Raw genomic sequence first — 16,146 nt, 5'->3', positions numbered from 1 at the left:
TTACTTCACTGTATCCAGTTAAATGGTACTCTCCGCTTCTTTCATTTGATTAATGTGACATTTGTGTCCATTCTGTTGACAAGTTATTAATTGACGTGTTACCCAAACCCAACTCACTTGCTCACTTCCCTAAAAAGTTTGTCTCTGTTAGGTGTTAGCTAGCTCAATGATACTTTTCACTTAGCAGGATACCACCTCCTCCTCTGTGCTGTGAGACGGCCATTACTGTAGCACCATCTGTTATCTCCTCTCCACGGGTGCCCCTCTCTGCCTGATACATTCAGAATACATTGTTTTTTTCTGTTTTGGTCTCATCTCCCTACTGATATCTCCCCTCAGTCTCCTCTAGTCTTGTCTCTTCTTCTGTCTCTTGTCCTCGTTTTCCTCTCTCTGCTTTTCTCATTTCACCTAGGGCTAAACAATTACTTGGAATAAAAGTCATATAGCGATTATCAAATGTGTTTATCAAATACGCACTGTATTTTTCACTACATCTTTTTAATCTTTACAGTGAAATGAAATGAAAGTATTACAATAATATTTATTCTATACATTTTGTTAATTAGTTGTTAATTAGATGTTAGTAAGTATTATAGTTATATAGATATATATTCACAGCATTTTTATTTATTCCCTTTTTTTATACAAAGAGAGTTTAAAAACTCACTGCAGCTCAAAACCTGAAAAAGACAAATTTTCTACGGATTCTTTGAGATTTTTAAAATGAGGCTTTATGAGTCAAAGAGGCTTTATATTATTTCACCTCTATACAGCTTAAATAATCTAAACATAAAATAAAGTACAGACTGATACATATATCATTTAATTTAATTTAACTTAATTTTATTTGATTTCATTTTTTTAATTAACAACTATTTTTATTAGAGAAAAACACGCAATTAGATTTTTTTCCCAAATATGCAGCCATCTCTCTTTTCCTCTTATCTTGTCTAAGCTCTTCTCTTCTCCTCTCATGTGTCCTGTCTCGTCTAGTCTCTTCTCATCTTTATTTTGCTCTTTTCTTGAATATCATCCTATGCTGAACGGCCAGAGGGAGCTCTTGTTGTAGAAGGCAACAGACATTAATGACGTTTTACAGGCACAGATTCAGAGAGTGTGTGTGAGGGATGGAGCGGCCCCAAAGCCTAGTGTTGTTTTTAAGTGTGCAGTGCTAAAGGGTTCGCGATCTTACATCACTAACAATGAGACTGCTGTATGTTGAGCTCTAACATTCCCTAATAGACTGACTGATAAAACGTCCTTGAAGCATGGTGTTATTCCTCCTCCCCCAGTGCTAGCTTGGTCAATTTTCCCATTTCCTTGTTAATCTGTAAAATATAGAAAGCAGCCACCATTAACACGTTATTTAACAATGCAAACTATTCAGAAAGCAAGACACTTACAGAAGGGAGATGTTTACAGAGAATTGTTTCTGTAGTTTAATGATTCACTTAGAAAGCATCCCTCTAAAGACTGTTTTTGTCAATAAATCAGTCTTTCCTTAAAACGAATCCATGTTGTTTTCCCAGAACAGCCTATTTGTGGCACAAACCTGTCTTTCTAGGTAAGAGCATCCTTGTGTCACAGTCTAACTCTGCAGACTTTTTATAGGGTGGAGGCTCAGATGTTGAACGGACCAAGAAGAAGCGGCGCGGGGACCGTTATTCCGTTCAGACCTCGCTAATAGTAGCGGCCCTGAAGAAACTGCTCCCCATCGGCCTCAACATGTGCTCCCCTGCAGACCAAGAGCTCATAAACATGGCCAAGATTCGCTACTCTCTGGTATTTAGCTGCATTTTTAGTCATAGTTTGATTAGGTTGGTTGATTTACTGCCAAACAACACAACTAGTTAAAACGTTTGGGGTCAGTACATTTTTTTCATGTTTTGAAACAGTCTTGCGAGTCTGCATTCATAAAAATACAGTAAAACCGTAATATCGTGCGCTATTATTACAAAATAATTTATTTTGAAGTTTTTGTATCGTTCTAAATGTCTTTACTGACACTCGTGATCAGTTTAATGCATCTTTGCTAAATAGAAAACTGAAAATAAAAAACGATCTTACTTTACCCCAAAACTTTGAAAGATAACATGCAGTGAGCAGAATAAATCTGTTTGACTCTTTGGGGATTTGAACATTACAGAAAGACACAGATGAGGAAGTGAGGGAGTTTCTGCAGAATAACCTGCATCTACAGGGAAAGGTAAGTAAAGACGCAACCAAAAGAAGAAAACATCTTAAGTGTAATATGCATATCTGCAACTACACATCTCTCTCTGAAGGTTGAGGACCCATCTATGCGCTGGCAGATGGCTTTATACAAGGAGACCTCAGGTAAAGCTGAAGATGCTGATGCACCAGAGAAGGTTGTGAAGAGAGTTCAGGAAGTTTCAGCTGTTCTCTACCACATTGAGCTGGTGAGGCCTGTTTCCACAAGTACATGAAGTTGCACGCTTATTTTCCTCAGTCTTAAGCCATTTCTTCAATTTTGTCGTCCTTCAGACTGAGCATCCGTTTAAATCCAAGAAGATGGTTTGGCACAAGCTTCTGTCCAAACAGCGTCGCAGGGCAGTAGTGGCCTGCTTCAGAATGACACCGCTGTACAACATCCCTAGGTAGGACACACATAAACCTGTGATGCTGTCTGGGATTAAAATGGGGTGCGCAGACTTATTTCTTCCTTTTATTTCAGGCACCGGGGATCTAACATGTTCCTTGACGGTTACAAGCGTAATTGGATTGAAAACGAGGGCTACTCATTTGAAGACAAGATGATCGATGACTTATCCGTGAGTCTGTATATTCATTTACGCTCCCTGAGCGCACCCCGAGGCTTGCTCATAGTGTTGCTTTCTTGCAGAAAGCGATGGAGGAGGAAGAAGAAGAAGAGGAAGAAACTGAATCAAAACCAGACCCGCTGCATCAGCTCATCCTTCACTTTAGCCGCACCGCTCTCACAGAGAAAACGTAAGCAAATCGCTCTGTGGTTTGGTGAAGGGGATTTTTTAGACGCTGGGTTTCTTCTTAAGAAAAGTCTATATAGTCTATATAATTATCTATATAGCGTTTTTTGTAATAAACAGCGAAATGACAAAGTTGCAAAGTTGATTTAGTTGTAAAGCAGCTCTGCCGAAGACTTAATTGACTTTGTATATTTTTTGAAGACAATGTTGCAACGTTCATCAATTTTGAAAGAAATACAATTTGGCTAACAGCTTCACATTGTCTTTATTCATTTAAATTAGTTTTTTACATTTTGCACGTAAAAAAATAAAAAAATACAACTTCATGTTGTGTTAATCATGTTTAAACACTGCCTCACAAACTTTCGCTCATCATAAAAAAATAAAAGAATATCAGGTTTGATTTTCTGCGTTTTGGTATGAAAGATGACGAATGCGAAAAACTGTAAAATGTATGCGAAAATTTCAGACTCATTGTGTAATGGCCTCAGTTCATCTGTAAAGCGGATCTAGAGAAGGCAATAGTGTTAATATTCAGCTCAAGAAATTTCAATATTGATTGACATTAGTTTGATTAGTTTTGATAGCCCCTTTCACACTGTAATACGTAATAAGTAAATAATAAGTAAATTACCTTAAATTACCAAAATGACTTTACCTGTAAATACAAAAAAGTGCTGTTCACACATCAATTTCAAAATACCAGTACATTCTGGCACATCATTATTGGAAAATGACCTCTAAACAGCAACGCCCTCTGGTGTTGTGTTTGTAACGATCAATGATCTCTTAATGGTAATTTGCCATTAAAATCTGTATGTGTGAAAGGGGCCAACGTTGCAAGGTTTATTCATTTTGACATCATAGTTGAGCTCAATTCATTAAAAAAATCACTTATGATCTCATCTGATAGTTTCAGTGCATTCAAACGGATCATATTTCTGACATTTGTTTCACCCTCACTGCAGTAAACTTGAAGTGGATCATCTGTATATGTCATACGCTGATATTATGGCAAAAGTAAGTCATAAATCTATCTTTTTAGACTTTTATGTCTTTGTTAATGGATATAATCCGAGCTAACGTGACGTATCTCTCTGTTCAGAGCTGCCACATTGGTGAGGAGGACGAAGGGGGAGAGGAGGGGGGCGAGGAGCCATCCTTTGAGGTGCGACAGACAGAGATGGTATGGGGGGGCCTGGGGCTGGGGCCATGGGAGTCAGCGGAGCCAGCAGCTACAGCTACAGCTCCTGCCACGCACTGAGTGAACACGTCCAGAACCACTGCACCCCGCACACTCGATGTCTCTCACTGTGCCTCTCATCTTGTCGGCTCTACTCTGTCTCTCTATCCCTTTCCTCTTTATACCTGTTGTGGACTGATCTGTGCACTCCTTTGCTGGATTCTGAGTCTTTGTCTCTTTTAACAGTTGATCTTTGTGTTTATCGCATGACTTGCGCGAGTGCAGAGAGATGGCTGCACACAAAACAGACGAAACAAAAAAATAAAAAATAAAAAACAGAACAAGACATGCTGAACACATCACAGTTTTGACCAATTTGGCTTCATTTGTAGACCGGCGACGGCAAACAGGAAGCTAATAGGGTGTGAATAGTTTTTCTAGCACTTTCTTCCCAAATGGGAGGCCAACAATGCAAAATGTTAGCTAAATAGGCTGCCTCAGCCCTCAAAACTGCATTGTTGTTTTCTCAGGCTACTTAGAGTAGCGTATTATTAGTGTTGTTGATGATTTCTGGAGTGTGTGTGCTTGTGTGTGAGATTTAAGCGTGCGCTCACACACACACACTCACCAAACACCTTAACTGGTCTCCTAATACATTACCAGTCCCACCTCTCCAGAACCCTTTCTTCTCTGTGTTTGTAGGCAGTCGCCTGTAGTTTTCCATTCTGTCTGCATCTTTGTATCTCACAGTTTTACTGATCTGCTAACCCCAAAGATTTTTGGCTTTTTTTTTTTTCATCTTTGCTGATATGATTTAAATTCAGAAAACATATCTTCACCTTCTCACCTGGCCAAAAATATTCAGGATGTGAGAATTCCGGTCGCTTCATTCCATAGCCTTGCGAACTGATAACATACGCAGCATTTTAAAGAGAAAGTTCGCTCCGATATGAAATGTACAGCTTCATTTACTAACCCTCAATCAATCTTATTTGTATATGACTTATTTTACATGAATTCAGTTGGAGCTATATTAAATAACTTGCCCATGATATCTATTGATTGCTCAAATGACACAGATTCATTTCGGCCTCAATAATACTGGAACAGAAAGTAGGATAAATGTCTGGGCCGTCATCTAGTTATCATGATAATTGCGTGATCATGGCATGAACGTTGCATAATTGTGATAGGAGAACACGTCTGTGTTGGCGGTGAAAGGTTTATGAAGGCTGACAGAATTTTCTGGATTTAGATCAGGCCTGTATGTGATGACCTTGTGTGTCTCCAAAAGTGTGTCTCCATGTCTTTGTTTTGAATTGGAACAAGTCTTTTTCTCTGTACTCACCAAAGACTACAGTAAAAGCCTGCACAGACACACACAAACACATTCAGAGCATCACATTACAGAAAGAACGAACTTGACGTTTCCATCTAAAACAACAGGTAAAAAAAACCCCCCGCACATTTAATTAGTTGCAAAGTTAAATCACACGATTTGTAAGACATGGCCTGGCTCTCAGGGCGGGGTGGGAGTGGGTGGGGCTTCATGCTGGGGTTGGGACGCTTGGGTGCTTTTAGGGGAGGGTTCAGCTTAAAAATCAGCCGCTTGATGCATTGTATGTACTTGTATAATCCTTTTTGTCAACAGGGTATCATCACCACCAAATTTCAAATGGGTCACTTCGATAAATGTTCAACTCTACAGAGAACAATTTCTTCCATTTATTGTGAGATATATTATTGTTGTGAATATGCCGTAACAATATGCTACATACAATGCAATGTGCTAAAGACACTGAGAATTAATAACGGTCTCAGATAAGATTTCACAATATGATAACTTCGAAATAGTAGCCAATGCTGCAGCATACTCAAATGCTTGTAGTTTTGGTTTTCACTAGTGCGGTTTATATAAATCTTTTATATGCTACCATTTAAATAAAATCAATAAATTCAGCTATGTTATTCATGTAAAACATTTACAGCGTTAAAAAGATTCTTTAGAATTTTCTGTTCATCATAGAATCCAAAAAATAGGTAAAAATCCGCTAAATATTAAGCAGCACAACTTAAATAAAAAAAAAAAAACGTATTTATGTCATACTTGGCTGTCGTGAGCCGATTTAGCAGTCGTGGTGTGAGGGTTTGTACGAAAATACAGCACCCAGCTGTACGGCGCAGTTAAAACGGAGGGAAGAGCCAGTAGTATCATACAAATGTGCCTCACTGTTCAGGGAGAGCAGGTCTGCTTGCTGTAGTCTAACGTTTGTGCCAGTCAGCAAACGTGAACGGCTCAAATAACGGACACATGACTAATAGCACTTGTGGTTTGGATGAGAAAGAGTGTGTAAGCTGTGTGTATGTAGATGAACAAAGAAAACGAGCATAAGCGCTTATTAATAAGTGAAAACTGGTGTAAAAATAGCGAGTTCACCACACTTTCATTAATAATTTTAATACAAGACATTTTTCTCGGGTCTTCAGGGAGGAACCAAAAATAGAAACTCAAAAATAGCTTTTTTAAACTTTACCAGATAAAATTTTTATCGTCCTTCTTGTCATGTATATATATATATAGCATCTAATTTATATCAAAATAGTATGATGCTTAGTGTATAAGTAAGTCAATGAGTGAGTGAGTAAGTGAGTGTATGTATGTCAGATAGTCCTGGGGCAGGGGTGTTTAAAGCCGGGCGTCGTTCTGACAAGGCTGTTTGTTTTCATCTAATAGGAGAAGGAGATGGAAAAGCAGAGGCTTTTGTACCAGCAGTCTCGTCTACATGACCGCGGAGCAGCCGAAATGGTTCTGCAGATGATCAGTGCTTGCAAAGGTACACTCACAGTCGTTTACAACACATGCCTTTCAGCTACTTTAGATAACACAGGGCCATGGCTTGTTAACACGAATCGATGATTTTCACAGCGTTAAACTACTAGGCACAAGCTGATTGGTTTATGTTATATACGCAGCCAGTGAGCTTACTGCTTTACATTTAAAGCATAGCTGGTTAGCATTCACGAGCAGTTCCTTTGAAAAACCCCACCTTCCCCAGCTCCACCTGTATAGATTTGCTACAGTTATTATATACGGTATTTGTGCAGCTATGCTAAAATCTTTTTAGTAACTATTCAATTTCAAATAAATGCTTCTTTTAATATTTTTTATTCATCAAAGAATCAGGTTCCACAAAAATGTGAAGCCGTTTTAAACAACATAATGATGAGAAATATTTCTCACACACCAAGTCAGCACATTAGGACGGTTTCTGAAGGATCGTGTGACACTGAAGACTGGAGCACTGGATTCAATAACATTGTAATCATATTTAGCAATATTAGTGGTTTTAGTGTAGTTTCAAACATATAATTCTTATTGGCCACGAACCTTTGAACTGTAGATCTTCCAAGAATAGACCCTTACCAGTTTGAGTAACAATCGCATAAGCTTTAGTCTCTTGTAATGTTCTGTTTTAGGTGAGACGGGAGCCATGGTGTCCTCTACTCTCAAACTTGGCATCTCCATCCTCAATGGTGGCAACAGTGATGTTCAGCAGGTCAGCTGATGATAGCACTCTCTCTATTAGTACAAGTAATTACATAAATGAAGTTACCACGGTAAGCTTGACAGATTAACTTAACCCAACATTAACAAAACCGTCTTGATGTCTTGTGACAGAGGATGTTGGACTACCTGAAAGACAAGAAAGATGTGGGCTTCTTCCTCAGCCTACAGGCTCTCATGCAAACCTGCAGGTACATAGCCGTCGCTTTCTATGATCTTATTGTTGACTTTACAATGATTATTATGTATTTCTTTGATAACTATAGCAATATAGCAACAAAAACTGACTATAGGTATACTGCATGTATAAATATCCGAATATGGTATATCACTGCATGATATAAATATTGTGTTTGTTGGCAGTGTTCTGGACCTGAATGCGTTTGAGAGACAGAATAAGGCAGAGGGTCTTGGGATGGTGTCAGAGGAGGGCACAAGTGAGTCACAGAGAACATCACATAGATTTGACTCCTCCAAACTCTTTTCTTTTTAGCTAAGCAAGTTATCCATGAGCTGTCAGGACCTATTCACACCCTTGAGTTTGCAGGATGAAAAATTTTTCACAACAGGATTTAAATGAGAACAGGAGTGTGTACTCCTCCGTGCTGACACGTCATACTATGATGGTCTGTTGTTGTGTTTTTTTTCCATTCTTAGGCCAAATCTATTTTGTGTTTGCGTGTGTGTGTGTGTGTGTGTGTGTGTGTGTTATCGTATGAAAGCTACAGTGTGAGCAAACCTTATCAGAAACTGCAAAGGTTAAATTAAATGTCCCTGTTTTCATAAATACAATAAAATATTTGTAACAATTTTATATTGCTTATTCTAAAATATATATCTATAATTTTTTTATTGGTTTTAAAAATATAAACTCAATTCAATATATATTTCTTGAAAGCAAGTAGTAATAACTATACAAAAAAAATAATTAAGGACATTATGTTTAGCAGTTTTGTATTTCATCATGTGATTTTTTTTTTTTTTTTTTTTTTTTTTGGTCCACAGGTGACATTTTCCACTCTGTCTATGTCTAAGACGTAGACTCTGTGTAAAAGTGTTTAATGTGCATTATCTTTGTTTTTTTTGCAGAACCATCATAGTGTATCTGTTTGTGTTAGTCTGTTATATTTCCCATGCCGGAAACCTACGATCCTACAATGTCCAACTCACTGCCTCTCTCTCTTTCTCTCTACCACCATCACTCCATCCCCAATCTCCCCGTATATGCCTCTCCTCTCCTTCTTTCCTCCTCCTTGTTTTTCAGACATCAAGCTAGAACGTGGTAAATAATCTTGTCTCTATATATTTATCGTCACTCCCTCTTTCCTTCTGTCACATCTGTCTTCCTCCTTTTTTCAGCTCTTACATTGTGAAGACCTCCTTTCGTTGGCGTGTAGTTTACCTGCATTTCATTTCGCGCTCAAGGGAACTAAAAAAAGAGAATTTTTCAGTCATTGCAAAGGTTTTGGGGCAGCCAACTCCTTTACAATTCTCACAAACCAATACATGGACTCCGCATTATGTAACCGTAATGCAATTGTGATTTGAATTCTGTTTTTAGAGAGATTTTCTCATACAGCTTGTCTTGTTGTATGCAACGGCTGTAAAGTTTCTTTGCCCTTTGCCCTTGAGTGCACCGTCACAGATCTACTGTAACTCCAGCATTCATTGACTGATTGAGAGGAAAGAAAGGCACTTGTCCTTTCTTTTCTGATCAGTTTTCTCTGAGGAGATCACAGAGAACTGTTGTGACCAGTGTCACCAATACCATGAAATGATTTGCAGATTCAGGAAACACCCCAAGTCCTTTATCTCCTGAAATGAGCCATCCAGCATTATTTGAACCATGCTTTCAAATAATGAGGTGCCATGTTTACTTTAGAGTACAAAAAGCATCTCACAAGGCATGGTGTACCATAGAAATTACCTAGTGTTTAGTATCTAGAGCATTTTTAACTTTCATTAGTGGTCATCAGTAACATTAACAGAAGCCATCTTCCATTTAATTCTTAAAAAGGTTTCCCAGATTTGCTCTCCATAAATTGCTCTCCATAAAATTTTCCAAATCTCGTCTTACACCATTTTATAGTCATTTTGAGTCAGTCTGAACATCTTATTAAGTAGGCAGTCCTTTTTGGCCTCATGGATGTTAAACCCAGTTGTAAACCCAATCACTCAAAATACTATCTTGCAACACTTTCAAGGGGCCAGATTAAAAAAATGCAATCAAATTATTTTTAAATGGCTATTTCTTCTTGATGTATTAAGAATGTTTTGAAGAACGTGATGAATTGAATGCGTACTCCACCACAAAATGAAAATTATATCATTAATCACCTAGCTCCATGTTATTCCAAACCCGTAAAATCCCGAGTAAACAACACTAAGGCCCAGAAAAGTACGAAAGACATTTTCTGAATCATTTTGTGAATTTTGGCCCCAAAACACAGCGTTGACCCAAATGAAGTGATCCAATTTTGAGAGCTTTATGGAGAGCTTTTCAGAGTGAATATCTTGAAGGGTTGCAGATTAATGGAAGCACTCAAAAGTTATAATTAACAGCTTGCTGATTTAACATAAATTCATGCTTTATACTTATATCCTACTAGCCAGTGCATCCTAAAACTAGAGATGGCCAAAATGCAATGCATGATTTCTCTGACGAAACAATAATATGAATTAATTATAATTACAACAGCATTGGTATTATCACAAATGAATGAAATTCTACATTTGCGTAATTGAATTACTTGAATTGTGTTTTAACGACATAGCAGTGCACTCAAAGATGTAACCACTGTATCTTTTTGTTTTGCTTTGTCTATTTTGATTTGAAGTTTTGTCACACCTGCTTTAAAATGTTTTAATTATTTCAATGTTTTATTGTTTTTTTTTTAGCTAACCTCGTTTCCAGATACTCACTCTCGGACTTATATACGTATATTGGGAACTAAATCTGTGTGATGTGTATTAAATGTATTACATCCGATTCTTGACATCTTTGTATGTATTTTATTAAGAAAAAAACATCATTTTTAATAAGTTAATCAATTGTTTTTCCACACAGTGGAATGTTTTTCTGATTAGCGTCTTACTCCGTCACGTATATTCGGTAGCTCATTACCTCTGGCTCACCTCTCCCCTTCACTTCTCTCCCTCACCTCCAGGAGTGCAGTAGATCTGTTTTGCACGATTGTGTGTCTGTGTGCTGTTTTTTTTGTTGTTTTTTTTTTGAGAAGACCAACTCTTCTCCATTTATGACCCTCATGAAGATCTCACCGTGTAGTGTGTCATTTCAGTCGTGTCTGTCGTCTCCATGTCTGTTATATCCCTGTGTATTTTCGTACACAATGCCGTTTTCCTATCAGTCAAATGTTATAAATGTCCCTTCAAAGTGGCTGTACTTTCAATGTGTGATCTGTCAGACTGTGTGTGTGTGTGTCTACTAGTGTTGTCGTTCTGGGAGAGGGGAGGGCTTTAGTCTGTGGATTCAATGTGGACGTCAGAGTCTCAACCTCCCCTTTCCACGTTTGCTGGTCTGCTCGGCAGTGAACAGCTAAAAGGATGTGCCACAGCAGGTCTTTGTGGTTCACTAACATGCTAATAGCTGGGCTGGAAGTGCTGTGACGTGGTTATACTCACAGAACACAGACTCCCTAAGCACCCTGAATAGCGCAGGGGTAGTTCACCCAAAAAAATTCAGTCATTATTCACTTGTGGCGTTCCAAACCCATATGCTGTTATTTTATTTATTTTTTAGACTTTTTTTTTTACAAAATCGAGGTCGGTAAATCACGCAGAGGTTATTCAGAAAGAGTAAAGACATTTGTAAAGCTAAAAAGATTTTTGCTAACAAGTCCTCGTATAATATATAATGTAACTTATGTTTTGTGGATGAAACTAGTAAAGTTACTTTAGTAGCAAATCAACATATCAGCTTGTAAAAGATCATGTGACGCTAAAGATAAAGGTAAAACTATACTTCATCAAATGAACAAAAGAGGCTTTTAAAAAAAGCATAACTCATATGTAGTTCAAACCTATATTATATACTATGCACTATATCAGTATATTAAGTGTAGTTCAAATATATTAATATGTTTACTGACTTATTGCTTGAGACTTGCTGATATAAATATATAATTAAACTCTGTTTGGAGCACTACATGCACATTTGCTGATATTATGCCTAAAATATGTACAATATCAGGGTATTTTATTAAGTATATAAATATCATGATGTATTTGTAGTATACTTAGCATGAAATAAATGTATTTAAAAGGTCGATTGCATAAAAAATAGCTTATGGGTTTAAAATAACACAAGGGAAGAAAACAATAACAGGAGTTAATTATCTCTTAATATAAAAAAGAAAAGAAAGTTTTACAATCTGCATAAGAACCGTCTGGTCATATCCCTTTCTACACATATTTTGTCACATTTTAGTTCACAAATTAACCGTTTTAATCTTTGAAATTAATTTTAAAAACAATTAATGTCTATTAATTTTACTACAGCATTTAGAGGTCTAGCGTAGTTCAGACTCTCATACGGTAAAGCGCTGTTTAGGAGTTCTCCTCGCATATTCATGCCTTGTGTATGTGTGTGTCCCTGTTTAGAAGAGAAAGTGATGGCAGATGATGAGTTCACGTGCGACCTTTTCCGCTTCCTGCAGCTGCTCTGTGAAGGTCATAACAACGGTGAGCTTCCTGAGATGTAGACCAGTGCTTATGAATACTTCCTCCACCTCTTCTGTTCACACGCTGTATTGTACGAAGAATCATAAAAAGAGGTGTTCCAAAAAAATGTACATCTACACATCTACACTATAATAGTTTAACTCATTCACCAAAGACAGGTTAAATCGATCAAAAGGAAAGGTCCTTGTACAGAAATTTACGCATGCATTTTTTTTTCATCTTTGTCATCCTTTCCTATCAAAATGATTGCTATGAATATGAAAACGTAGGAAAATCTAACCTTGGCGAAAGTTTCGGAGACACGGTGTAAAAGTGATTGGCACGTGAGCAAGTATTTATTTTTTAACGTGTTAAAATTTAGGACAGGAATTTCAGATTTGGGAGTATGCAAACAATTTAACAGTAAAAACAGTAAAATTAAAATTAAATAAATAAATAAATTCACATTTAACTTTCTGTTCATTGAAGGATTCCATGACAATAATAAATTATATTTTAATATATTATAGTGCTGCCTTATCACAATTAATTGCATTCAAAATAATGTTTGTATTACATATCATATGTATATATACTGTATATGTTATGTGTATATATAGATACAAACACATGCATGTATATATTTAAGAAAAATATTTTAAAAATATTTTAAAAATGTAAAATATATTCCACAATATTACCTTTTTTTGCTTTATTTTTATAGTAAATGCAGCCTTGGTAGACACAGTGATTTGAAAAAACTCATCCCTAGCTGGTAGTGAAAATGTGTGTACTTTATTATCCAAAAAAATCAGCAGGCTTTGCTTTCTCCAGATTTCCAGAACTATCTGCGCACACAGACGGGCAGCACAACTACGATCAACATCATCATTTGCACTGTTGACTATCTGCTCAGACTGCAGGTAAAGTGAATATTTGGGCAACATTTGTTAACTATTTACTATGACTTTTTCCTCAATAATTTCGTAATTTCTTAAAACTGCTTATTAATAGTTAGTAAGGTTGTTGTTAGGTTTAGGTATTTAGGTAGGATTTAGTTTAGGTAGGATTAGTTAGAAAGTCATGTAAAAGGCATTAATATGTGTTAATTAGCACTAATAAATATTCTAGTAATATGCATGCCAATAAGCAACTAATAGGTATAACCATAAAATAAAGTGTTACCGATAACTGTCTTGTTTTCTGTCTCAGGAGTCCATCAGTGACTTCTACTGGTATTACTCTGGGAAGGATATCATTGATGAACCAGGCAAGAGAAACTTTTCCAAGGCGATGACGGTCGCTAAACAGGTTTTCAACAGTCTGACAGAGTACATCCAGGTACCGATTTCACCGCTGTATGCAGTCAAGCTCTTTCAAACTTGCACGTTTCCATCTTTAACACAGTTTTTGTTCGTTTGTTTCACCACAGGGTCCTTGCACGGGCAATCAGCAGTCTTTGGCTCACAGCAGATTGTGGGATGCCGTGGTGGGCTTCTTGCACGTGTTCGCACACATGATGATGAAGCTAGCACAGGTATGAACGCAGGTGGAGCGGTCACGCACCCCTGACATGACTGATAAATCTTATTATATTGACCAATTTTATTGCACCTAGAAGAAGCCGGATAGTTCCTGGAAAGCTTCCACCAACACTGAATCAGTATCACCTGTATGTTGGTTTATTTTGAGATTAAAATACTTGTCATTGAGTTTTGCAAAACAGAATTTCACCAGCTTTAAGGCCCGTTCACGCCAAGCACGATAACTGTAAAGACAACAATATTGGCACAGAGAAACGAAATTGTTGGAATCGCTTTTTTTTTTTTTTACAGCTGATGAACGTTACAGACGTTGACAGCCAATCAGAATCCATCCTGCGGCTGATGAGTGTGTGCCTAAAATAATCAGACAATGTTGTTCTTGGTGTGAACGGGGCTTCACGGAAGAAAACAGAGAAAAAAAAAATCATTATTTTTTTTTTTTTAAATATTGCTGCAAAACCTGTTTAAGACCAGGACCATTTGGATGTTAAATCAGTTGAAAGCTTTTCTCAGATGTTCCAAATGTTCATTTCATGGTTGCGTTCAGCAGAATAGAAGTTAAATGCATGTCATACATGTACATACTTATGTATTCTATATAAGTATGATCGGAGTAGATTAATGAAGAATATTTTCTCTGTTTTGGAGGTTGCATTTTCTTTCCTCAGTACTAATGTTCAGTTGTTACTATGCAAAGACTAATTAATGCATTTATTAAATTAGTGCTGTCAAATGATTAATCGAAATTTATTGCATCCACAGTATAAAAGCTTTTGTTTACATAATGTGTGTGTGTGTGTGTGTGTGTGTATATATATATATATATATATATATATATATATATATATATATATATATATATACAATACAATACACACACACACACATATGTAAATGACACCAATTTTTTTTAGATGCAATTAAGCATCTGACAGCACTAATTAAAATCTGTTTTACTTAATACTTTTTTAAATAAGTTACTGATCTATTTACTAATTTGGTGTTGACTGATTATTAACTCCCTGAGTCAGTTTTTACCTGTTTATGTCATAAAAATTATAGAAAAAAAAAGCTTATGTACTGGAGTTATTAAAACATAAGAAGACTTTGGGCCAGTTTTACTAAACAGAGCAAATTAGTGTGAGATCACAGTTGCAAAACAGCGGTAATGGGTGTGGATATTTCTGCAGGAGATTTACCAAAAAACGCACAAATTAAATAACACAGATCATTTACATATTGACCAAAGCAGTACATCAAGCAAATTAGCGTAGTCGCAAATAAAGAAATAAAGAAGCCACAGTATGTTGAAAAGAAATTAAGGGCTGCAAAAAAGTTTTGATAGACCTGGTATTGCGTGACTCCTCCAAGTCGAGATTTCCAAGACGTTTTTTATTTCTTGAAGCAAATGAAATTTAACATGACCTGCTGTCCTCTCCCTTCTACCATGTGCTCTCTGTTCTCTGCGGTGCCTTCTCCTAACAACGCAACTGCAGACATTTAAAGTGCAAAAAAGTTATGCTTTTTTGGGGCGTTAAATATTGCAAACGTTAATAAATCGCATTGCGTGATTCATTTGAATAGTCTGGTCCCAAAAAAAACGAAAGGGAAACTTCTACCAATATATATTCAATAAGGTAAAAATTAGCGCTAATTCGTTAACTGCACATTTTTTGTAAATCCTGTTTACTATTTTTTACTATATATACTATTTTAACGCCAAAAGACGTTTTTTTGCTGGTGCAAGCTGTAAAACTGGCCCTTGGTTGGAGTATCAAAATTTAATTTAATGAAGATTTTAATTGCGAATTAAATACAGTACAGTTTGTCTGATTGTGGTGTTTATCGGTTTATTGGTTGATCGCTATTGTATTTCTCACATTCTCTTATATAAATGTTTAGTCCAGTATCGTAACTAATCAATGAATGTGAAAACGTGTTCACAGCGTGACGTGAATGTTGATGCTCTAGTAATCTTTAATCATGCGTTGTTTCTCTTAACCTCTCTGTTGTGTTGTTTGATTTTGTTCTGTGTGTTACACATCTGGTACCTGTGTACTGCATTTTTGTATTTCTCAAAATTGAGAATCTCTCCCACTCTCTCAGGCTTCAGAAATGTGACTATGGCTGATTTAATTGTCTCCAGTCTTACGAAAGTTGGTTCGTAAAAAAAAAATAATTGACATGGTTGTGTTGTATTTTATAGGT

The 16,146-nt window shown here is 36.7% G+C and overlaps 1 protein-coding gene across 21 annotated transcripts in view; it reads left to right on the top strand.

Annotated features, from left to right (window-relative positions):
- The window catches only part of ryr1b (ryanodine receptor 1b (skeletal)), a 77,249-nt gene that overhangs the window by 49,735 nt on the left and 11,368 nt on the right, over positions 1-16,146 (top strand). For 5 of the 21 annotated variants that reach the window (XM_043264994.1, XM_043264991.1, XM_043264995.1 and 2 more), the window contains 18 exons: positions 1,612-1,782; positions 2,147-2,206; positions 2,286-2,420; positions 2,506-2,618; positions 2,696-2,792; positions 2,864-2,970; positions 3,935-3,986; positions 4,072-4,152; positions 6,884-6,983; positions 7,627-7,706; positions 7,829-7,905; positions 8,078-8,151; positions 8,979-8,996; positions 12,335-12,415; positions 13,229-13,317; positions 13,607-13,735; positions 13,827-13,931; positions 14,013-14,066. In XM_043264994.1, coding sequence (XP_043120929.1) covers positions 1,612-1,782; positions 2,147-2,206; positions 2,286-2,420; positions 2,506-2,618; positions 2,696-2,792; positions 2,864-2,970; positions 3,935-3,986; positions 4,072-4,152; positions 6,884-6,983; positions 7,627-7,706; positions 7,829-7,905; positions 8,078-8,151; positions 8,979-8,996; positions 12,335-12,415; positions 13,229-13,317; positions 13,607-13,735; positions 13,827-13,931; positions 14,013-14,066 — 1,623 coding nt within the window. The remainder of the gene's footprint in view (positions 1-1,611; positions 1,783-2,146; positions 2,207-2,285; positions 2,421-2,505; positions 2,619-2,695; positions 2,793-2,863; positions 2,971-3,934; positions 3,987-4,071; positions 4,153-6,883; positions 6,984-7,626; positions 7,707-7,828; positions 7,906-8,077; positions 8,152-8,978; positions 8,997-12,334; positions 12,416-13,228; positions 13,318-13,606; positions 13,736-13,826; positions 13,932-14,012; positions 14,067-16,146) is intronic. The other 16 variants (XM_043265001.1, XM_043265004.1, XM_043265002.1 and 13 more) reach the window with 8 other exon arrangements.

Source organism: Puntigrus tetrazona, chromosome 18 (genome assembly GCF_018831695.1).
Source record: "Puntigrus tetrazona isolate hp1 chromosome 18, ASM1883169v1, whole genome shotgun sequence".
Classification (NCBI taxonomy): domain Eukaryota; kingdom Metazoa; phylum Chordata; class Actinopteri; order Cypriniformes; family Cyprinidae; genus Puntigrus; species Puntigrus tetrazona.
This window is presented reverse-complemented; position numbering and strand designations above follow the sequence as displayed.